The sequence below is a fragment of the Aspergillus pseudonomiae genome, assembly GCF_009193645.1.
Source record: "Aspergillus pseudonomiae strain CBS 119388 unplaced genomic scaffold BDV37scaffold_37, whole genome shotgun sequence".
NCBI classification, from domain to species: Eukaryota; Fungi; Ascomycota; class Eurotiomycetes; order Eurotiales; family Aspergillaceae; genus Aspergillus; species Aspergillus pseudonomiae.
Window position 1 is genome coordinate 47,237 of NW_022476029.1, and position 21,791 is coordinate 69,027.

The following is a 21,791-nucleotide window of genomic DNA, read 5'->3' on the forward strand; positions in this document are numbered from 1 at the left end:
TATGGTACTTGGTAGGGCTGGTGGGGTTTGTCTAACTAACTATACTCCGCAGTGCTCCGTATGTTAGTAATTTGATTTTTTTAGCAGATTTAATACGTACTCTGTGTTAGAGAAATTCATTAATAATAGGTGGTTTTTTGATCAATAATGGATAGGCTTTATTCATATTGAAAACAGTTGTATTAACTAAAAACTTTGAAAACAGGGCCGGCTAGATGTGAACACCCAAGTAACTACAGCTAAATTCTAATCTATATCGAAAGACATCAAAACCCCGTAACCAACGCCGAAGACCCACAATGTTGGAAAAAGATGGCTTTCATGGTCAGCCTCTGCATCCGCTTGCACATGGATTGACTTGTGTATTGCCATGGTGTTGTTCGAGAGTAGAAGAATTGTTGTGTAAAATCGCCTGAAGCTGCGGTATTGATTGTCGACCTTGGATATAGATCTAAACATTCAGAGTAATGCATTCCTCGAAGAGACAGTTCCTTATCCGACATCTGCCGTGAAACAAGAGACTGCTGATAAACTGGCTATTGTAGGCCGTGACCTTGGGGTGTCCACCGCCATCGTCCACCGGCTGCGTGACAGCAAACACGTCTCGGCCAACCATCCTCTGTTGATTGATGACCTTGACGACACTTAAAGTCTGGTAAACTGGGAAAGCTCCTTCTTCAGTTGGCTGCAGATCCTGCAGCGTTTGTAACCAGTTTTGGATCTCCAGGCCGACAGAAAGACTTTGGCATCGAAGAACCCCCGCCAGTAGTAAGCCCGAGAACCCGATTGTATAACTGTTTCTGGTGAGAGACGTCCGCATCTCTGTACCTTGCGCTATCTGTACTAAGGTCTGCGCCCAAAGCTCCGTTTGGGAGCATTCACCTTCGTAGCCTGAAGTGGACGGATTGCATAGTTCTTGCAAGAGACCAGTACACTGCATTATACGCGCTACTACATAGTAGGCGTAGTTGAGAGCTGCGTCGTGAGATTGGAAATGGATTGTCGTGCTACTCGTATCATTGAGTCTGTAAATTGGTAGCTCAGATGGCGGAAGATGCAACAGCCACTCGTCTAACTTCGTAGCCTCGTGACATAGGAGGGAAGCGCATTCAGCGTAGCACCGGTTGTTTTCATGTTTGGCCTCTTCTTCGGACCTCATATTCTTGAACTGCTGGAGCACAGCCTTGTAGTTCAGCCGATGTGATTCACACATGATGCTTAGTACCTTGACACGTCGGTCGTGGAGTGTACGGGGTTCTTCTTTCAGTGAGATGGGTAAGGGGATCGACGGTAGCTGCTGATGTATATCCAACGAGCTGAAATAGGCACGAGCCCACCACACGACGTACCGAGTCTGCATCCATGACCTGAGGAGGGGCTTGATGGCTACATCTCCGGCTCCTTCACGCCAGTCAACTAGAAAACTCATCATCCCTTGCACGTGGCAATAAAAGGCTTGAAAATTGCCCATTGCCGATTCTAGGTGGGCGAATAGAACAAGGACAATGAATACAACTGTGGCATTGTGGCGATAGTCGGATGCTTTCATTGTGGCTAGTCTCCTGATCGCCGACGAGTAGTACAAATGACTTCTTGTTTGATGGATGAGACTGGGGCTCAACGGCCCCATCAGCCCGGTGGAAGATGTTCTGCGTTCACTATAGAGACGGCTGATGTTGCAAGAGGACAGAGCCAGGATAGCATCGTTGAGGATGGGATGATCAGCGGTCAACAGAGTGGCAGAGTGGAACATTGGGTGTAAGGCTGGTAAGCAGTTATCCTCCCAATACGTGGTGTAAAAGATATCTCTCTCTGTTACTTGCAACGATTTGGTTATTCCATGGCTTCCTATCCGGGGGCCACCTTGTGTAGCTTGGATAGCAAGCCTCTCGTTGCCAGCCAACCATTGCCTCTCTGTGGATGGAGTGTCATACGAGGATGATACTCTGTTTGAATCCTGCACCGTTATGTTCTGAAATTTGAGCACAGGCTGGACATATTCACAGCGCTTGTCCAGTCTTGCGCAGGTTCCGCATGTTGGCTTCTGCTCATCACACTTTACGCAATGTTAGCGCCATGATAATCGCAATTCTCTACAGCAATTCAACCTTTGTTCTTCGATCGCGACAGCTCTTACAGCCATTGCGCGAACGTATGATGTTTGTCTTTCTTGGTCTAGGCGGCGCAGGTTTGTACATATGGCATAATAATTGTGGTGTGTTCTGATGCTGTCGGAGTATATGAGTCAGTTGATGATGGATGGAGTGGCAAGATGCAACCATACTAAATTTATCCCGCAACCCCAAAGCTAATCCTGATTAGGATGGCCTGTAGAATGTCCACCATTCGGTTCAACTTCCAACAGAGAAGCGACAGTCTTCGTCGGATAGATGGCTAAATGACGTGGTCCTTGTTTCATATGGACATGTTCTGCTGATAGTGTACACAACAGAGTAATCAGAGACAAACTAAACCATGCTATTTGTACCCTCATTCAACAAGACTCTTAGACTCGTCAAGTCCGTTAGGAACTAATGACATCGTAAAGCAAACTACCCTTCCTTCGCAGCTTTCAGCTCCTCCTTCTTCTTATCATGGAGCTCCCCTCGCTCCTTGACCAACGATGAGATGGCCTCTCCAGTTTCCCCTCCCAATTTTGCAAACCCCCTGACAACACCATCTCGATCCCCCCGTCTCATCTCCTGACTCATCTTGAACTTGCCCTCAAGTTTGCCAATCTCGATCTTGATCCCCACAACATTCCTCTGCATCAACTCAATGTACCGCTCCGGGGCATCCGCAACCTTCCACGGCTGCGGCCTATCCCCACCCGTGAACCCCATAATCGTTCTCTCGCATTGCTCCGACAAATCATGCATCTGTTTCGCCAGGAAGGACCCTGCCTCCAGGGTCTTGGAATCGTAGTAGAGCGACAACTTCCCATAGACCTGAACGGCGGAGTAGTTCCAGGTGGGCACGACTTTGCCGGTGTCCGGCTTGGTCTCGGTGTAGTATTTGGGAGTCACGTAGTGATCGTGCTGTCCGTTGAAGACTACTAGGACATCCTGGTCAAGGGAGAGAACCCCCGGTGGCTTGCCGTCGACTGCCTCGATCATGGCCTTCGCTTGGGGGTTCTGCTTCGCGATGTGGGCGCGAAGCTGGGGGGTGGCTGAAATGTTGTCCCCAGTGCCGGGAATATCAAGCACAAATGGGACATGGGTGCATTGGAGAAAGTCCTGGGTGGAGGAATTGATGCCCGTGATGAGGATTCCTAGGGGGTTCTCTTGGATGAATTGGAAGAGAACGTCCGTGTCGGATTCGGCGTGTACACTTGGAAGGAACATGGTTAGATCTCGAGGGGATATATTCGAAGAGGTATGAGAAAGGAAGGGATGTTCGGGATTGAGCTGGTTTGTATACCCTTGACGGAGACTGGAGCCTAGTCACCGTTTCTCAGCCCATTCCTGCGTTGGCCACAGTCAGAGCCTAGAACCTCCTATCGAGTCATAAGAGCGGGTCTGAAATCTCTCGTTGGTGAGTCAACACATGCAATTGATGATTCCTTTGTCGACGGTCGACCATATGAGAAGATTATGATTGGGAATACTAAGAAGAGACGTTTTTCATACTGATGGAGATTTTGATTCCTGATTGCCAAGGTATACATTGGCTATCCTCTCATTGGCTCGTCGTTCTTGCTCACCCGATTCGGTAAATTGCGGGACTCTTCCCAACGCATTATTGGAGTAGTTAAGACCCACTTCGGAATCTGGTCGCTCAATCTGGTTAGCGCGATATATCACGATATCTACTTGGTCCTATGGATAGGGTCACTCGTAGTATTTGGATCATTTCCCTTGGGTGGACATTACCGTAGGTCTTGCCTTAAAGTTCCAGGGGCAACAGTGCCTGGAAGAAATTCTCTGCCTCAGGTGGACCGATCTTACCATAAACGGTGTGCAATTGCGATGCCCTATCAACATGAACGATCTGCCTTTATTCCGTCCCTATGTAGAATCGAATAGAAGGCAAGTTAGATACCAGGAGAGAGTAGAGAATGATCTATATAAGTATACATAAGCATCAGTCTGAGTACTCCAACAAGACAATCAATCCAACGCTTCTCTCTCTCTCTCCCACACTTATACTCAATCCAACAATCATCCAGCACGATGAGCAGCCCAGAACCACTGCGGATCGCTGTCCTCGTCAACACGCCCCCTAATACCGACTTCTGGAATGATGTCAGGGACTCATATCATGCTGCCTTTGAAGCCGCTGCACCCGACTCCCAGATCGACATGTACGACCCAGTCTTCCAGGGCAGCTTCCCTAACCCCCAAGAATACGACCTGATCGTCCTGAGTGGAGGCAAAGCGGATGCCTCGTCGTCTGAGCCCTGGGTCCTGGGTGTATTAGAATTCCTACGCAAAACAGCGCGGGAGTCCCCTAAGACCAAGATCCTAGGGATCTGCTGGGGCCACCAGGCTATTTCGAGGGCATTTGGTGGAGAGGTACAGGCCGTGCCCACGGGACCGATTGTAAGTACTACATTTAACTGGTTACTGACGCACCATAAACTTATACTAGATTCTAGGCTGGCCTTGAAGACGTAAAATTGACAGAAGCCGGGAAGAAATTCTTCGCTTGTGCCGCAGACATTCACTCTTATGTGCGTTTTTCCCTTGATTTCTCCCTTCCCTCGCCTTTCCTATTAATAAAAAACCCCCAAGAAATTGCCAGAGTTCCATGTACGAGAGGTGGCAAAGCCCGGATTGGGCTTTGTTCACTTGGCTGAGAACCATGAAATGTTCGTGAATCAAGAGAATACGGTCTTGTCGTTCCAAGCACATCCAGAGGTCCCGGCCGCGCTCGCCAAGAAATTGTTGTTGGAAGAGGACGATGTTTACAATGGAAATCTCTCTCAGGAGGAACTAGAGGATCATCTGAAGAAGCTCGATCAGCCAACTGATGGCGCCAAGGTGCTAAAACGGGTCATTGAGTGGGTGAGGGAGTGAGGCACTGTTGCAATGTCTGGAGATAGAATAGCTGCTGTTCGGGAAGATATGTCACATAATATTATCTTAGGTTCAGTTGCAGAGATGTACAAAAGCGAGTATCTTTTGTACAAAAGGGTCCCTTATCGCGAGTCTATGATCATAGAGGCAGTACATCATGAGAAAACATCATCCAGTGATGGGATATACAAGCCTTGTTCCTATTAGCGAGCAACCAAGCAGCCGGAATGTCCAATCGGAGATAGATTGAAAGCTAAACCTATTAATTAGTCAATCCTGACACATAGATTGAAGATTTCCATAGGTTTATATATAGAATGGGAGACCTCATTTCAGGTTTTCGACCGATCAGGCGCCCGTCTTTTATTCGACGGTTGAAGTCCAGAACTTGAGGCGTGCCACGTAAACAGTGGAGATAGTCTACTCAACTCCAGGAATCCAGTCCCCAAGCTATATTTATAGAAAATTGTCTCTCCAGGTGAGTCCCGTGGATCGTGATGGACTGAAGACAACGGAGTAGACAACCAGCACTACGTATGCGTTAGGGAAGACCCTGATTCACAGCCAAGTCTCGATCTCACCGTGCATATTTATCTAGTTTGCCACGAAAGCTTGGTGGATAGCTCTCGAGCTCCGCAAGATCACACTAGACACAAGTTGTCATTCCGATATCGAGTCCCTCCACTTTTCGCTATGCACACGGAAGAGGCGGAGTCAGTGAAACATACGTCTGCGCCCGCATCCCGTCCATTTTACTATTAATACCGAGGTCAGATTTTAGGGAACCAGCACTGCCTTCCAGGATACAATTATAGAATTACTAGTACTCCACTACATTCTCCATGTCGATCTACAGTTGGACTGTCCATCACCAAACTATTTAACCCAAGCTTGATCCCGGCGAAGATCAGTCAACACAACCCCACAAAATACCATCATCAACCCCAACCTCCCCAGCCACCACGCCACAACAAACTCTCATACAAGAACCCTCACACATCCACCACACCACAGCAGCAACAATAACAACAATACCAACAACAACAACCACCAAACAAAACCACCCTCAAAATGCTCTTCACCACCATCCTTGCCTCCACCATCGCCCTGGGCATGGGCGTCTCCGCAGCGCCTACGCCCGTCGGCGACACGCGCTTTGTGCAGCTCCGGCTCTTCGGCGAATCCGGCTGCTCGGCCCTAAACCAGGGCGAGCTGGGCGTGTACGGCGACCGCATCAACCAGTGCCAGATCTTCCCCGGCCCGACCACCATCAAGTCCGTGAGCTTCGAGTACAAGTACCAGGCAAACTGTACCTGTAAGCGATTCCAGTCACGCTTTTCTTTTTCCCCTTAGTTTTCTTTTTCGTACAATGTCCTAACCGAATCCCAGTGGCTGTTTACAATGACGTCAGCTGCAGCGCCAATCGCCAGGAAGTCGAGGTGAAGACCTGTCTTTCCGGCGATGAGCAGTACGGCAGCTACATTGTCGAGTGTCCCTCCCTTGCCTAAACCAAGAAGCAAGGGATCTGGGACTTGCATGTTCTTTTTTTATCTTTTCTTATGTGAAATGTGACCCCACGATGTGTGTGTGTGTGTGGACTCGGGATGGGCCGGGAGATGGGATACGATACGATTCTTACTATTTGACATGATTTGATGTACAGCGATGTATAGTCTTATAATAACTTATATATATAATAATGATGATGATTTATGGGATTGGCTTCTTTGTGGAATTCTTACGGTTATGTTAGAAATTATCCAATCGGCACTCCCGTATTCTTCGACGCAATTTGGAATTGACGGCCTTGACTACAATTTACAAGCTGAGGGGTCCCGACGTGTTAAGCGGCTGGAGTCATCGGAGTTTTATAGGGGAGTGAATAGACAGACCATGCAGATGGCTTGGACTGTGAGAAATTCAGGTCTAGAGTACATTGATAGTACCACGTGGAAATAAAGTGGTCTGCGTGGTTAAGAAAAACAGGTTGGTTTTGGTCCGCCATCCAGCAGACTATATTTACAGGACGGTCATAGTAGATTGAGCCCTAGTCAGAGCTTTGGAGCAACGTATGTCTCTCAGTACTTGCACCGTATCTTATGTACACAAAAAAAAAGGTAGAAAAATTAGTGCATCCCGACCAGAATATCGTCAGAGATGCCTATTTGCTATAGTTTCACAGAAACATCCATACGGGCAGCACCCTCGTCCAACGCTGCATAAAGACTCTCTTCCAAATTAATAAGAAGGCTAGTGGCAGCGGCATCTCCCGGTGGCATGACCTGCGTGAATAACGTAGCTGCGATACCTGTTTGCCGATCGATCCACTATAGTCAATCAAACATGATTAACAAATTAATCCCAAGCTCAAGATGAAAAGTCATCCTTGACTTAAAAACTTACCCAGTGCAAATTCGGTAGCCCACTCCAGTTGACCGTACCAGCTCGCCTCCGACCAGCAATATCCTTCAAGACGATTGTCCCAGCAAGAGAATGATCCGCCTGTTGGGTGTCGCCAACGTCTTGGATTGCCAACACCCGTCTCATCTGAGCTCCAAGAGGTCTCGGCATTGCTTCACGAGATGCATCATTGAGCTGTGGCTGCAGTAGAATATCGACACTCTCTCGAGTGAGCAGTGGGTGTCCACCACCCAGAAGCGCCGATAGTAACTTGACAAAATCCATCGGCGTGCTGAAGAGCCCTATACCCCCAAGATCATGCTGCGCTGGCTGTTTGAGGATGACAGGGCCTGACTTCAGAGACTTGACACCCTGGCCGACGCTCACGCGATATCCCATTCCCATTTGTGGTGGAAGCGTCTCGCGGTACAGTTCTGGGTGGAAGGTTGTTGACACGACGCCAAGCTTAGACCAGATATGCGTCCGCATATAATCCTCCAGAGTAGAATTTGTCACGCATTCCATCTACGGATGGTTAGTCTCTGAGCGAATGAAAAAGTAGGAAGGATATAGGAAGGCTTACCACTCGACCAGCCCAATCTAAGCCAGCCCCATATCCCCAAGAGGTGTCGGGCTCGAAAAGTAGCGGGTGATGGTAGCCAGCCTGTTGGGATAGATTACAGGTGTATTAGCTAGAGGTGCTATACACTGCTTCGGGTTACAGCGGTAAGAGGCACTTGCCATGCTGCCACAAAATGTGTATGCTGTTCGACCCTGGGATTTAGACCACTGTTGCAGCAGTGGCGATGAGCTGTCATACACGAAGCCGGCTGTATGACACATGAGACTTCTACATGGAATGTGTTAGATAAAGGGTCCCAACGTAAGCCTGTAAGGTCATTACCACTTCTCATAGTGGATGCTTACCGGAGAGTTATCTTTCCTTGAAGAGGCTTCAGATGTGGTTGGCTCAACTCTGGCGAGAGCCCCTTGTCTGCAGATTAGGAATATAAGATCAGCGATTGAGTGTATATGTTGGGTAATTCTATGTAGAGTGTACACACACCGTTCCTCATATCTTCTAGAATTTGTATATCGCGGAGCTCGGGGACTATTGCCCGGACATCATCTTCAAGTGATACAATGCCTCGCTCCACAAGTTGCATCACAGCCACTGCGGTCACCAGCTTTGTCATGGAAGCAATCCAGTACAGAGAATCGATCTGCAAAGCAGGTGCCCTTTCATCATCAAGGTTCGCTTTGCCGGCAGCACGACGATAGAGGACATTCCCTGTTAATATGCCGTCAGAATGGTCATATGTATAACGAAGGGCAGATCTAAAAGATGCAATCCGTAGTAAATCACAAGTAATACGGTACCTGAACTGTCAATTGCGATGAAAACGGCGCCATGCACTGACCCAGTCAAGGGGTCTGTGAACTGGTCTAGAATCTTGTCCACCTTGTTCATTGCTGTCTGGTTGCTTTGAACATTCACACCTACGTAGATATTCAGATCCGAGCTTGACAACCACATGGGATAGCTCGATCTCTTTGTATGGGGGTTTTGAGAAGGGCGAAATATATTGTACTCCAGGATAGCCGAGGTTGCAAGCAACCATCGCTTTGAGTAGAGAGTAGGACCGAGGGTGTGGTGTGGGGTTAATCGGCCGAAAAGAGTATCTATACGAGGAACAGAATGATAACGCAAGTCAAGCGTATATTTGACGAGTCATAAGCAGATAAATACATTGCATGAGACTAGACTATCTAACCTCAGCTCTTCTCAATATGCGCTAGGAGATACACAACTTTTTTAAGATACGTAAAGGGCAACGAAACCAGAATTAACCCGTATCCGCATGAGTTCGAAAGAACCTGTAAACGGAGAAGCGAAAGAAAACAAAAACCGCATAATAGTCTATCGTGACTTCGACGAACGCCGCCCGTAAAGAGTTACAATGGATACCGAATGCGAGGGAAAGCAAGATCTACCGATGCGACATGGGAATACAAGCTCAATGACTGAACTGGGCATTACGAGCAGTTTACCAACGGCGGTTGCCTCCAAGGGGAGCGGCATTGGAAGCAGTGTAGTTGCCGCCACGGCCACGACCACCACCACGGCCACCCCAGCGGCCATAGCCGCCACGGCCGCCGCCACCGCCACCGCTGTAGCGAACCATCTCGGCGAGACGGGGGTCAATCTGCTGCTTAGCCTCAGTAAGGATAGTGACCAAGTCACGAGCCTGCTTAGAGTCTGGTGCGAGATACGTTAGCATTGCCAGTCGTAGGAGAGGAGAGCCCGTCCGGGAACTTACTGTCAGTGGTGAAGAAAGTGATGGCGGTACCCTTGGCACCGGCACGACCAGTTCGACCAATACGGTGAACATAGTCTTCCGAGTTGTTGGGGTAGTCATAGTTCAGCACATGAGTAATGTCGCGAACATCTTCAAAACACAAACTTATGTTAGCAAACAGAGCATTAGTCAAAATAGCAAGGTGGCCTATGAGCCCTTTATCAGTCGTGTGAGACTTGATGCATCACTCTCTCTCGGACTTTTCAAATCAAGATCCGTTGCGGGTTAGGTCCCTGGGCTGGTGAAAATCGCGGTCCTAGAGTAACCTTGGAATGCAGCTTGATCATGTCGGAACAAGAAGAAACCCCGTCTCTCGACCATCGAGGTTCAGAGAAGAGATGGAGAATCAGAACAGAAGAAATAATACGTCTGCTACACTGCACTGTGAGTCCAAGGTCCTCCTGGCATGAGAACCAATTCAGGAGACCCGACAAAGCCTGGACGAGTCATATACGCCAACACATGTTGGAAGAGAGTTAAGCACCGTGCCATGGTCACACAACCTCAATACGGGTGAGGGTGCTTTCAAGGAAGGAAGGGGAAAGGGGGAGGGGAAGGGGGTAAATCGCAAGTTCATCATACCGATACCACGGGAAGCCACATCAGTAGCCACCATGATTGGGCTCTTGCCCGTCTTGAACTCGTTCAAGACCCAATCTCTTTCTTGTTGTTGCTTGTCACCGTGAATAGCTGTTCCAAGAGTTAGCCAAGTGTTCGATTAAAGTAGGTGGAAGACAAAACATACAGAGGGCTGGCCATCCGTCCTGACGAAGGAAGCGAGTGATTTCGTCGGCGATACGCTTAGTTCCAGTGAAAATGAGGCACTTGTTGCCGCGGTTCTCCATAATCTTCTCAAGGTGCTTGATCATCTTATCGCGCTTCTCAAAGTCTGACACGACCTCGACGATTTGCGTGATACGGTGGTTAGCGGACAAGTCCATGGAACCGATGTTGACTTGGATGTAATCATTGAGGAAATCCGAAGCAAGCTGACGAACTTCCTTGGGCCATGTGGCGGACCACATGCAAGTCTGACGGTCAGGGCGAATCTGAGAGATGATCTTGCGGATCTGGGGCTCGAAACCCATGTCCAGCATGCGGTCGGCCTCGTCAAGAACAAGATAAGTGACACGGCGGAGGTTGGTGCGGCCGGCCTCGAGCATGTCAATGAGACGACCAGGAGTAGCAATGCAGACTTCGACACCACGGCTCAAGTCACGGATCTGGGGGCCCTTGGGGACACCACCATAAACACAGGTGTTGCGAATGCGAGAGGACTTTCCGAACTTGGTGATTTCGGTCTGGATCTGGACTGCCAATTCACGGGTAGGGGCGAGGACGAGAACAATAGGGCCGTCACCAGGAGCAAGAAGGGGCTGAGCGTTGATGTGGACAATAGCAGGAAGACAGTAGGACAGAGTCTTTCCGGAACCGGTCTCGGCGATACCAACAACATCACGACCAGAGAGAGCCATGGGCCATCCCTGAGACTGAATTGCGGTAGGGCGTTCGAAACCCTGAGCCTTAACTTCGCTTAACACGTATTGGGGGAAACCAGCCTCGTCGAAGGTCTCGACAGGACGAGGAATGTTTTTTCCTTGCACAGACATCTCAAACTTCTTACGGAAATCGTCGACATCGCGCTGAGACCGGCTGGCGACATCGGGGTGCTCCTTGTAGAAAGATTTCTCAAACTTGGGTAAAGAATCCAAGTCTAGAATAAAAATTAGCATCATAATTCTGACGATAGCGCGTTGCATAGGAATCACACATACCCCATTCTTGCTTCTTCAAGCCAGCGCCGAGGTTGGACATCCGGTCACCACCACCGCCGCCACCACCTCTTCCGCCATAGCCACCGCCGTAGCTACCGCCACCGTAACCACCTCCATAGCCACCACTACCACCACCACCAGAGTAACCGTTGGAGTTGGAGTTGGAGTAGCCGCCGCCATTCGAGTATCCGCCGCCGCCACCACCACCATTTCTGGAGCTGAATGACAAAAGCCCACGTTAGCACACACAATTCACTGTATCGAAGAAGTAATCCAAGGAAAGGAGGATGTGTTGGGTTGCCATAGATCAGGCCTTGCGACTGGGCTGCAAAGACAGTGCGGTGACTATAGCACCCGCGCAGGACTGACCGAGGAAAGGTGCCAACATCGCCTCACATGAGATAATTTTTCTAGATAGAATCACTTACCGATAGGAGTCGCGCTGGTCGCGCTGATAGCCACCGTTGTAAGACATTATGCGGTCTTTTTTATTGGCGGGTGTGAGATGAGAAAACTGAGCAAAACAACAGACTCAAAAGAATGGGGTTAAATGAAGGAAGGGGATGTTGTATAGTCTCTCCCAGAATAAAGACCGAGGGTAAAGGACGAAAGAATGTCCAAGAGAAGGAAAACAAGGATGAGGAGGAAGGGGAGATAGATAAGGGAGATGGGGGAGGAAGAAAAAAAATAGTCGCGATGGGGCGGGAAGGAGAAGAAAAAAGTCGAAGGCGAAAAAGAGGCGAAGGCGACGCTTTCCCGATTGGATTAGTGCAGGAGACTTGACCCAAGGAATGAGAATGGCAAAGATGGGCAAAATGCCAGATTTTGGCCGACACCGTCCATTCACCGCTTGTCGCTCCCCTCACCGCCTCCCGTGACTGGCGGGTATGCATTGTATGCCCTGTTTGCATTGTTTGGATCTCGTGTCTTTTTCGCCATCCCGAACTAAACCTAGTCGAGCCAAAGCTGAACTTAGTTCATTGTGTTGAATGGAACTGAATGGGTATTATGGATCTGTCTACCCTGCCTCGTAACTATACATCCATTTCTTCGACCTTCTTCTCTTTCTTATCGAGCACCCAATCCCATGTCCCAGAATCGGATCTCTAACTCCGTTGCCCGAATGAAGATCTTAATCAGCTCCTCCATTCGGCTCGGAGAAACTTCGCGCATGTGTCTCTCAAGAAGTTCTACGGCAAAGTCAAGTCAGCAACTCATCGTCATGGTGAGAACGGGGTGATTTCAGGGCTCTCTGGGCCGCTTACCAGATCCCAATCGAACTGCCTCTGAGTAGTCCTCCGCAACGTAGTTTTCAATCCACTTCCAGTATCGGTTGCCCTGCCGAAGAGTGTCCTTGTCCGTGTACAGTCTCTGGGCAATGGCTCCGTATCCAATTAAACAAGGCGCAAGAGCCATTTGCAACGCGAGCCAGTCCTCGGATTGACCAACATCAAGAATGTACCTACTGTATGCAGTACAGGCTGTTGTCCCAACGGCGACTTGTTAGCAGCATTACACAGGTGATGGCACTAATTTGTTAACATACCGATAGTTTCGGGCGTTCTTTCCATCTCTTGTTTTGATAGTCCGAAGGAGGCACAGTAATCTAAGTGCAACGCTGTTTCGCGCTGGATGTGTAGGACGATCTGTGCCGACTATCATGGTTCAAACCAAGTCAACCCTCACGAACAGCCGAATGCCTTGTGCAAGAGAAGCAACAGTAACTGATTCACTTACTGCAGCAATGGATTCCATATTCTTAGCCTTGTAGGCTGCCAGCGCATTGCTTCGAGCGAATTGGACCTATATATCACCTTGTTAGACAAAATCCTTAGGACGAATGAAGAGTACATTGGTCCTACCAGATAGAGATAATCCTGCACTAGGTACTCCTTGAATTTCTCCACGGGAAGCGTGCCACTGCCCATGCCCAAAACAAAGTCATGTTCGGTAAACTTCTGCCATACCGGGCGAATATCGGAGCGGTCCAGGACATATTCTAAGAAACGACCACTTTATGTGTTAATTAGCACCCTCACTTTTCATGCTGCCCAGAAATAAGATAGCAACGTACGGCGCAAAAGGCAGCGTATACACCGAGTGGAAGTGGTTAATTGGGCCACTTCCCTTTCCAATATCAAAGCTGGTCTTGATTCCCGCCTCGACAAACCGAACAGCACTATGCACTGCTCGCTTCAGATCTTTGCCTAAGGCAAGGTTGGCTGCAATCGAAGACGCAAGAGAACATCCGGTGCCGTGGGTGTTCTTAGATAATAAGAACTCTGTCTCAAAGAGTGTTACATCTTCTCCATCGTAAAGCACATCTATAACTGTGGTAGCCTCTTCTTGGTTGCGCGCGGTTTTATGATCTTTGGTGAGAGGTAAATGCCCGCCCTTGAGGAGAACAGCTTTGGGGCCTAGAGCTTTGACTTGCTTGACTAACTGAAGGACGTCTGAGAGACCCTCTGGCTCGGATACGTCTAGACCGGCGTCCTTCAGCAGCAGCTTCGCTTCGGGGATATTGGGAGTAAGAACGGTCGTCAGTGGCAGAAGCTTCGTCCGCAATTTTTCTACGGCCTCTTCAGGTAGTAGTTTAGAGCCACTCGTAGAGATCATCACCTGCTGTAATGTTAGATGCTAAGTGTATCTCGGGCAGTTTTGAACAAGGGCTACCGGATCCAACACCACCGACGGAACTTGGTGGGCCACCAGCGTTTCAGCAATAATATCAATTGTCTCTGCGGACGAAAGCATCCCTTGAATTGGTCAGACTAGACCCTACAATGAGATAAAAATAATAAGATAGTGTTTACCAAGCTTCACGGCATCCGCTCCAATATCTTCAAGACCGGCATTGATTTGCTTCTTAACAAATTCAGCCGGAACAACGAAGATATCCTGTACACCCAGAGTATTCTGGGCTGTCAGTCCAGTGGTCGCAGTTAGCGCATAACATCCATGCGCAGCTAGAACCCGCTGGTCTGCTTCCAGGCCACTGAATATGCATTAGTATGGCTGCTCCTCGAGGAGTGGAAACAGATCGCTGCAATGCATGAGATCGGATTGAGTGAAACATACGCGCCACCTGAGCTGTCAGAACCTGCAATAACCAAAACACGCTTCACCGACATGATGGCAGATTAGCGATTTGCACAGTGATTTCACAAAGTATCCACCGATAGAGATGGACAGAGGTGATATGTGCCTGGACCAGTCGTCCTTTTTTAGTAACTGGTTTAACAGCCGGCGGAAGTGCGGCAAAGAAGTTATTTGGCGGGGTGTGGGGCATTCGATATAATTTATTCCTGACCAACAGAACTCCCCATTAGATACGATACGAAAGAACGATTCTGCAAGATAATCTTCATATTGGAATCAAACTACGTGCCTTTACACTCGTGTGGAACGGCAGACGTTTCGAACTTATCATTGATATTTATAAACCTCATCCCATCATCCCAAACATAAAACCAATTGCGCTATCCGCAGTGATAGAAAGAACAGACCCGAACCATCCAAACATGCAGACTATATACAGATGCCAGTCAATTAATATTCCATGCGTCAAGTCTACGGTAGCATAAAGCGGAACAGAGTATCCATCTCAACCCATTGCCGCCCGCACTTCTTCAAATACGCGTCCACCACGCCTTTGACCGTCTCAAACCGTGCGCGGTTAAACGAAGCAAGAGCAACGACACTATCTTTCTTCTCCCCACTGGCTTCCTTCTCTGCGGCGACCCGCGCCTTATCCACGTCCCAGAGACCAGCAAAGTACAGCAACTGATTGTAAAGTTGCTTCTCCGAGTATTCGTAAGACATCCGGCCAAGACAGCCTTCAGCGTGACCCCGGGGACCCAGGCATCTATGGCCATAAACACTCATCTGCCGCGTTCGGTTACCGCATGCGGAGTCGTCACACACAAGCCATCCCTCGTAGTACTTGGAGGTTTGGGCCCGAATTTGGCTTTCTAGCTGTGCGATGATCGTCAAAACAGTGAACTGTTTCTGGCAAGCGTCATTCGGACAGAAAAGACCATTGGCGTTGCACATATGGGATGATGCTGCAAGCCCTTCGAAGACTGATTTCTCTTTACAGAACCGACATGTCAGTGTTAGTCTGGCAGCATTCTCAAAGCGAACAGAATCCGGAATTTGCGACTCCAGTGGGAAGATGTCCGTGTTCTGCTGGTTGCCACCGCTAGAAGTATTGATTTGATACTTGCGGACGTCCAAGCCCAGGCACTCGGCCAGTCGAACCGCATCAGTTCCAGGAATCGGAGCACAGAGACGCTCAATGGGAGGGAAAATCTGCTTCAAGAGGTAGAATTCAATATCGGGGTTGAGTCCTGAATCAGGTTTCATCACATCCTGAAGCGTGTACGAGCGCTTTGCTGGGGCAAGGGAGGATGTTTCGGAATCTCCATTTGTCACAATGTACGAGATGACATCGTTCGGCCGGACTGACTTGCCGCGGGAAAGCTCTCGGAGGGCCACTTGAACGGGCGGCATCGTCTCCTTGTTAGGATATTCTTCCGGTCGTTTAGAGAGTTTCTGCGGAAACATTAGCGCCTCACTCACTTTAACTTAAGGGGACATGAACGTACAGTGTAAATTACATATTTCTGGACGGGAATAGCGAATTCTCGCATCTTGCCTGCTAAATCTCGTAGATAGTCATGGACCCGATTGAGGACGATCTCTTGGTCTTCGCCGGAGAGAACCTCATTCAGGAGTCTCTGAGACACTTCCTTTGACAGGGCGCAGTATTCACGCCTCTTCATATCCAAACCCTTGACTTCCAACTTGTCCACATATTTGCCATCCACCTCCATCATGTTCACTGCGGCATATTTCTTTTTGGCGTGCAATAGCAGTCGACGGAAGATATTGTCAATATCGATTTCCAAAAGCCGGTATCTTTCATTCACAGACTTCTTGAATTCCTCTCCGACCTTCAGGGCGTCGCTTAGTGTATCCATGTTTGTGTTGATCATGACGGAGTCGGTATCACCGTAAATGACTCTCAACTGCTTCGATTCTGCCAGTTCCTTTGTGCTTCTTAAAATCTCACGACCCTTGAACGTGGTGAGCATGGCCAGGGGACGAGCGTAGAAGCGACTCTGAGTGTAACCCAAGCATCCATACATAGAGTTAGCAGTCAGCTTGAAAGCCAATTGTTTCGTGTCCCACAGCGCAAGCTGTTCAGGTGTTGCGCGTTTGTCTTTCATTAACTTTTTCACCTCTCGTCGACGGCCGACAAGTGTAGCAATAAGCCGTGGGAGGATTCCCTGTTCTTGATCCGAGGAAGGAACTTCCGGGACTTTCTCTTCATTCTCGTTTTCGGCCTGTAGATCATGTCAGTTTGTACTAGCACAAAGCTTTTTAGCAAAGACCCTTACAGTTGCAGTCCGTTCCACCGTCGTGAAGCAGATGTTGTATTCTTGGATAATGCTCGGGTACAAACTGTTAAAGTCCATCACAAGAACGAATCGATCGTAGAGGCCTTTCTCGGGTTCGAAAACAAGTCCACCCTTGTACTTGTCTTTCTTTTTCTTGTCCGTGGCATCATCGTCATCGCCATCCTGTAGTTTCTCTTCCGCTTTCTGTAGCTTGGCAGAGTACTTATCAGGGCAGATATACTTATTCCGGTGGAATTCATGGAGCAGAATGTACTCGTTACGCTCGGCTCGTGTACCACTAAGGGTACGTGCCCAAGAATTACCGGCAATATTGGTAAGCACCTTAGTCAGAGGCAGCATTTGAAGTCGCAGTACCAATGCGGCAACGAAGTAGGTATCAGTGTCGCAATGGTTCACGAAGTTCATGAGGCCATCTTTGGTGGTAGCCCAAGTTTTCAATGCTGCTTCGCTATCCAGTTCCTGCCGTACATTGCCTGGTCCAAGATAAAGGTTGGACATCTCCGTCAAACTCCACGATTGACATTTCATCATGAGGGACTATATCCTGTCAGTACAAGCACCAATACTACCCGAATGTTGAGGAACTCACCTTGCCCATATCGTTGGCCACATCACACATCAATCTTCCCGCAATGAGATGTCTCTCGGCGAAGAAACCTCCGCCCCTGTTGAAATTCTTGGGCCAATCTCCACGCTTCAACCGGCCCAATCGATGCCATCCAGGAGTCTTCTTTTCCTTCAATCGGTTGAGCAGGATGCTAAGGTCGACTTCTTGAAGTTGATGTCCCATCAAAACATCAGGATCCATCTTCTCGAACAAGGCCAAGAATTTACTCAGTAAGAATTGCTCGCTCCTTTCTAAGATATATGTGCCTCGTTGCTTCTTGGTTTCAGTTTCGAAATGCATGGGGTATGATGAACCCACAGGTCGCATCACCGTGAAAGTCTTGCAAGGAAGCTTCTCAGGAGGAGTTGTGTCCGTAAGAGAAACATTCTCGTACACTCGAGCACTTGCGATTAGTATCTCCTGTTTGTTTTCTTTCACGTTCAATTGCGTCCTGAAGGCAAGACTCATCAAAGTGAGAGGAGGTGCCTCTAAGTTCTCGGAGTCTGGAACTGGCGAAATAAGTGCTGGTTTAGAGACTTGGCATTCGAACTTGCACCATGACGCGTTGTTAACAGCAGAGAAGTCTGCTCCTTCAAACCTGAGCCAACAGGGTCCCATGATGTTCTTCCAAAGAACAAACTGCTCAAACAAGGAGGTGTTGGTGCCGAAGACATGAGAGAATGTCTCTCCCTTGAGATCCATAGGCAAAGCAGGCTTATCATACGGGTATAGCAACTTCAAATATTCGGCTTCCTTCGGAATGCCGGGCATCTCAAAGGCATACTTTCTTGTGCACGGCTTGATCTTATGCATCCCAACCTTGAGTCTCGACATCATGCCGTCAACTTCATTGTAGACGTCTTCCATATCCACTTCTTCGTCCGTATCCCGGCCATGCTTATGCCTATACTCCCGTGGGAGGAAATAGAGCTTTCGTAAAATATTGTCGACCTTAACGAATGCACTCGCGTAGTTTCCAGTCTGCTTATTTTTAACCTTTCCGAATAAGCAGAGACTGCCATTAGCTTCGGTGAAATCTATCCAGAACATGCGCAGGCTTCCGTCTTCCTCCACAACATCTTGCGCACGTAGTTTTCCGAACGTCCGCGTTTCCGATGCTGGGCTACTGAGGACATTCAACTTGTTCCTCACATCATTCCATGATGCATTCGCAACGTCTGGCATCGACTTCACCGGGGAAGAATTTGCAGGGGTGGAATAGGCTTCGTTTTTGATCTTGGGTGGTGGCCGGCGCCCGGCCATGTTGACGCTCGTCGTCTTGGCCTCGTGTTGTCCATTGGCCTCTGCAATTTCCATCAAATCATTGTCTTCTTCGTCAGAATCCTCCGCTTTTACCGTAACGGCCGATTTCCTTTCAACGGCCTTGCTGACGGGAGACGACGGCATGGGGTCGCTCATTAAAATGTCATCGTCTGCCACCGGAAGAGGCCCGTCATCGTTATCCAGGTCCAGGTCCGGCTTCTGGCCAATTGGTGACACCGGGTCGCTGTTCTCGTCTTTCGTCTCTTTCTTCTGCGGACGTGGTCGGTGGGACAAAGGAGGTGAAAGGATCCGAACTTTGCGTCGAGTTTCAGACTTGATCACATTTTGTGTTGGGACATGATTCGAGACAACGTTGGTATCAACTTCGCCGAGGAGATCAGCCATGAATGCTTCATCTTCGGCAGAGGCGACCGGCTAGGCGAAACATATTAGACATCATATAGATTTCAGAGTATTGCAATGTCGCACTCACCTTCGGCTTCGGGGCAGATGCGCCGCTTCCCTTGTTGAAATACTTGGATATGCCGTTATTAATTTTCTCTTTTCTCTGCTTCTCCTCCTCACGTTTCCTTTTAGCAGCCTTGCTATTGGCAGGTAATTCGCCATCGTCACTCTCACTGTCATAGTAGTCTGCCGTCCGCTCGTTCCAGACCTCTCGGCCGTCATCGGCATATCCTTCGCCATTATCGTCAACAACGAAATCGTCCTCGTCGAGCCGGTTACGGATAATCTTCTTGTAGCCTTCGTCGTCGACCTCCTCATAGATATCATCCTGCTCTTCAACCTCATATGTCGATATACGTTTCTTTCCAGAAGCGCGCAGAGCACGCAACTCCGCCAACTTAGCTCGGGCAGATGCCATGGCGCCACAAATAGAAGATCCCTAAGGATTGGCGTCCATTAACCACCTGTTCTCGTGGATTCAATTGATTTCCGCAGAGATTACCGCGGTGTGGATTAGAGAAAGGGTTTAGTGGTTCAAAGGCGGGCGTCGCGGAGACAACGCGTAAACGGAACGCGAGATACACGCGCTCACCGCCCAATCGCCGTTAAGTGGTTTTTCCATTACCGCTAGCGGTTAGTTCCATATCATTGCCCTATACCAGCTGGCATAGAAGTTAACAATCTGAGTAGGACAAATGTCTAAGAGTCGTAATCTCTTTGAGACTCCGTTCAGTCGATGGAGCTTTCAAGTTTCGCTTTTGACTGAGAATATCTCCTCTGTTGAACTATGATGAAGACACTTATCCTATTACATATAATCCATCTTAACTCCTAATCAGAACCCCCGTGTCTAGCAAAGCCTCCACAAAAGCTCTAATCGCCCGGACCCCAATTCTGGCAATCTTATCCCCATCCCCAGCATCCGGATCAAACGAACACACCGTCAAAGATCTAGGCTCAGATGATCTCGGCACCAGATCCATACAAGCCACCAAATCCTCCTCCATCAAACCTCCCGGCGACGGATAGTCATTGACTTTCCCGTAAGACTCATCCAGAACGTCTAGATCCAGATGCACGAGAGCAGACCCATACGACCTCTCCTCCAACTGCGATCTCAACTCACCCGCAAAGTCAACCTTCCTCGACGTCTCACCCCAGACAGCCTTCATACCGGCATCAATGACCCGCTGCCGCTGCACATCAGACTGGTCCCGCAGTCCACAGTACAGAAACCGGCCCTCGTAGCTAAACGGTTTGTAATTCGGCACGGTCCCCATTAACGTCTTCCACGATTCACCACGTAGCATCGACAGGCCCATCGCATCAAAGTACCCATTTTCATTGACATCTGGCGAGTCCAGGTCATCATGGGCATCGAAGTAAATGAAAGATAGATCCTGAATTTTCAAGCCACAGGCCACGGCCGCGCTGGACATGCAATTTCCCGCCAGAATCAACGGAAAGGCGTTGCTGTCCACGGCTTCTGTGACGGCGACCGAAATCCGGCGGAGGATTTCGAAGCTTCGGCCGATCTCGCCTTCGAAGTTGTCCACGCTGGGGATTTCATGGATGCGGATTTGGAGGCCCTGTTCTTCAAGGGTAGGTATTAGGCCGAGTGATCGGATGCGGTGGGGGCCGTTGCCTACGCGGTGATCGCGGAGGCCGACATGGTAGGGAGAGATAATTAGGGTGATGGTGTTGGTTGGCATTTTTTTTTTCTCTCGGAGCTGTGTTTGGTGACTTATTACTCCCCAATTTATCGTCAGATCTGTAGCTTTATAGTTCTATAGTTGTGTCGGGCGTCTACAATGACGTCTATATGTTCTCCGAGGACATTTGTAAGCTTACTTCAATCTGCGGAGATATTCCCCCAAAATTGTTTCCCCAAAAAGCATTTCCCCGAGGATATTCCCCCAAAGATGCTTCGGAGCACTCAGATCCCCTAGGGACAACCAAGACCGGCTCTGAAAATCTCAAAGAAAGATGTTTTCAGCTATGCACTGGATTCACTGGAATAGTTTAAAAAATCTACCAAGATACTAAATCATGAACGCGGGTTCTGATAATGTAGGGCTCACCGGCCTAGAGGCCATGGGAAAGCCTATAGCCGAGCAGTCAGCCAACAAGTTCCCCGGAAAGGCTCAACTAGATGTATATGACATTGTGGAAGATTCTGTCCCTGGTATGGTGGCAAGGTTTCCTGAAAAGGAGGTGGTTGCTTACTTGCCAACAAATATTGCGAAGGTATCAGCAAGCTGTTCAATATATATAGAATCAATACCAATAGACTTCGGATGGCTTATTCACTTACAGCGCACTGTATACCATTGAATGATTCCGGAAGATATGCATGTCCAGACTGTCTATTCAGGCGAAACAGCCGGCGTGTGCTCTTCAAGTTCTCTTGGAGACCCTGTTCTCTCAAATGTGTTTGTAGCTGGTACCGAGCACTCGGCGCTAGGATATGTCTATTTGAA

General features: G+C 48.9%; 9 protein-coding genes across 9 annotated transcripts; 2 read left to right on the forward strand and 7 right to left on the reverse strand.

Moving 5' to 3' along the window:
• Positions 1 to 157: 157 nt before the first annotated feature.
• Positions 158 to 2,238, reverse strand: BDV37DRAFT_249442 (Zn(II)2Cys6 transcription factor domain-containing protein). Its single transcript, XM_032082080.1, has 2 exons — positions 2,109 to 2,238; positions 158 to 2,056 (listed from the first exon to the last, which is right to left on the reverse strand). Exons 1-2 carry the CDS (start codon positions 2,196 to 2,198, stop codon positions 452 to 454), a joined length of 1,695 nt encoding a protein of 564 aa, XP_031940949.1. The 5' UTR covers positions 2,199 to 2,238; the 3' UTR covers positions 158 to 451.
• Positions 2,239 to 3,544, reverse strand: BDV37DRAFT_249444 (FMN-binding negative transcriptional regulator). Its single transcript, XM_032082081.1, has one exon. The coding sequence runs from the start codon at positions 3,342 to 3,344 to the stop codon at positions 2,553 to 2,555; it is 792 nt and encodes a 263-aa protein (XP_031940950.1). The 5' UTR covers positions 3,345 to 3,544; the 3' UTR covers positions 2,239 to 2,552.
• Positions 3,545 to 3,999: 455 nt separating this feature from the next.
• BDV37DRAFT_249445 (type 1 glutamine amidotransferase) lies at positions 4,000 to 5,391 on the forward strand. The gene is made up of 3 exons (XM_032082082.1): positions 4,000 to 4,541; positions 4,598 to 4,672; positions 4,734 to 5,391. Exons 1-3 carry the CDS (start codon positions 4,173 to 4,175, stop codon positions 5,016 to 5,018), a joined length of 729 nt encoding a protein of 242 aa, XP_031940951.1. The 5' UTR covers positions 4,000 to 4,172; the 3' UTR covers positions 5,019 to 5,391.
• Positions 5,392 to 5,616: 225 nt separating this feature from the next.
• BDV37DRAFT_249447 (uncharacterized protein) lies at positions 5,617 to 6,736 on the forward strand. The gene is made up of 2 exons (XM_032082083.1): positions 5,617 to 6,333; positions 6,408 to 6,736. Exons 1-2 carry the CDS (start codon positions 6,090 to 6,092, stop codon positions 6,524 to 6,526), a joined length of 363 nt encoding a protein of 120 aa, XP_031940952.1. The 5' UTR covers positions 5,617 to 6,089; the 3' UTR covers positions 6,527 to 6,736.
• Positions 6,737 to 7,186: 450 nt separating this feature from the next.
• BDV37DRAFT_271919 (serine hydrolase domain-containing protein) lies at positions 7,187 to 8,889 on the reverse strand (the record flags this gene model as incomplete). The annotated part of the gene is made up of 6 exons (XM_032084790.1): positions 7,187 to 7,345; positions 7,422 to 7,943; positions 8,002 to 8,082; positions 8,160 to 8,268; positions 8,481 to 8,709; positions 8,799 to 8,889. The coding sequence occupies 6 exons, from the start codon at positions 8,887 to 8,889 to the stop codon at positions 7,187 to 7,189; spliced, it is 1,191 nt and encodes a 396-aa protein (XP_031940953.1).
• Positions 8,890 to 9,117: 228 nt separating this feature from the next.
• BDV37DRAFT_249456 (DEAD-box ATP-dependent RNA helicase DBP2) lies at positions 9,118 to 11,772 on the reverse strand. The gene is made up of 4 exons (XM_032082084.1): positions 10,524 to 11,772; positions 10,361 to 10,468; positions 9,740 to 9,868; positions 9,118 to 9,678 (listed from the first exon to the last, which is right to left on the reverse strand). The coding sequence occupies exons 1-4, from the start codon at positions 11,536 to 11,538 to the stop codon at positions 9,467 to 9,469; spliced, it is 1,464 nt and encodes a 487-aa protein (XP_031940954.1). The 5' UTR covers positions 11,539 to 11,772; the 3' UTR covers positions 9,118 to 9,466.
• Positions 11,471 to 13,011, reverse strand: BDV37DRAFT_129342 (uncharacterized protein). Its single transcript, XM_032078701.1, has 4 exons — positions 12,819 to 13,011; positions 12,576 to 12,743; positions 11,982 to 12,504; positions 11,471 to 11,492 (listed from the first exon to the last, which is right to left on the reverse strand). The coding sequence occupies exons 2-3, from the start codon at positions 12,593 to 12,595 to the stop codon at positions 12,042 to 12,044; spliced, it is 483 nt and encodes a 160-aa protein (XP_031940955.1). The 5' UTR covers positions 12,596 to 12,743; positions 12,819 to 13,011; the 3' UTR covers positions 11,471 to 11,492; positions 11,982 to 12,041.
• On the reverse strand, positions 12,622 to 19,729 carry BDV37DRAFT_271921 (DNA-directed DNA polymerase alpha catalytic subunit POL1; the record flags this gene model as incomplete). Its single annotated transcript, XM_032084791.1, has 15 exons — positions 12,622 to 12,743; positions 12,819 to 13,034; positions 13,100 to 13,208; positions 13,291 to 13,356; positions 13,416 to 13,566; positions 13,628 to 14,172; positions 14,227 to 14,309; positions 14,367 to 14,548; positions 14,632 to 14,672; positions 14,900 to 14,903; positions 15,128 to 16,107; positions 16,161 to 16,901; positions 16,956 to 17,513; positions 17,566 to 19,281; positions 19,340 to 19,729. 15 exons carry the CDS (start codon positions 19,727 to 19,729, stop codon positions 12,622 to 12,624), a joined length of 5,904 nt encoding a protein of 1,967 aa, XP_031940956.1.
• A 349-nt stretch (positions 19,730 to 20,078) lies between these two features.
• Positions 20,079 to 21,067, reverse strand: BDV37DRAFT_249464 (arginase family protein). Its single transcript, XM_032082085.1, has one exon. It carries the CDS (start codon positions 21,021 to 21,023, stop codon positions 20,136 to 20,138), a length of 888 nt encoding a protein of 295 aa, XP_031940957.1. The 5' UTR covers positions 21,024 to 21,067; the 3' UTR covers positions 20,079 to 20,135.
• Positions 21,068 to 21,791: the final 724 nt, after the last annotated feature.

Coding starts and splice junctions, on each gene's coding strand:
- BDV37DRAFT_129342 (XM_032078701.1), bottom strand. CDS start 12,595: ATGTATAGTTACGAGGCAGG. Junction 12,505..12,575: donor ATGTATAGTTACGAGGCAGG/GTAGACAGATCC, acceptor TGGCTCGACTAG/GTTTAGTTCGGGATGGCGAA.
- BDV37DRAFT_249442 (XM_032082080.1), bottom strand. CDS start 2,198: ATGTACAAACCTGCGCCGCCTAGACCAAGAAAGACAAACATCATACGT. Junction 2,057..2,108: donor GTCGCGATCGAAGAACAAAG/GTTGAATTGCTG, acceptor CATTGCGTAAAG/TGTGATGAGCAGAAGCCAAC.
- BDV37DRAFT_249444 (XM_032082081.1), bottom strand. CDS start 3,344: ATGTTCCTTCCAAGTGTACACGCCGAATCCGACACGGACGTTCTCTTC.
- BDV37DRAFT_249456 (XM_032082084.1), bottom strand. CDS start 11,538: ATGCAACGCGCTATCGTCAGAATTATGATGCTAATTTTTATTCTAGAC. Junction 10,469..10,523: donor GGACGGATGGCCAGCCCTCT/GTATGTTTTGTC, acceptor CTCTTGGAACAG/CTATTCACGGTGACAAGCAA. Junction 9,869..10,360: donor TGTGGCTTCCCGTGGTATCG/GTATGATGAACT, acceptor TGTGTTTTGAAG/ATGTTCGCGACATTACTCAT.
- BDV37DRAFT_249445 (XM_032082082.1), top strand. CDS start 4,173: ATGAGCAGCCCAGAACCACTGCGGATCGCTGTCCTCGTCAACACGCCC. Junction 4,542..4,597: donor CCGTGCCCACGGGACCGATT/GTAAGTACTACA, acceptor ACTAGATTCTAG/GCTGGCCTTGAAGACGTAAA. Junction 4,673..4,733: donor CCGCAGACATTCACTCTTAT/GTGCGTTTTTCC, acceptor AAAACCCCCAAG/AAATTGCCAGAGTTCCATGT.
- BDV37DRAFT_249447 (XM_032082083.1), top strand. CDS start 6,090: ATGCTCTTCACCACCATCCTTGCCTCCACCATCGCCCTGGGCATGGGC. Junction 6,334..6,407: donor GTACCAGGCAAACTGTACCT/GTAAGCGATTCC, acceptor ACCGAATCCCAG/TGGCTGTTTACAATGACGTC.
- BDV37DRAFT_249464 (XM_032082085.1), bottom strand. CDS start 21,023: ATGCCAACCAACACCATCACCCTAATTATCTCTCCCTACCATGTCGGC.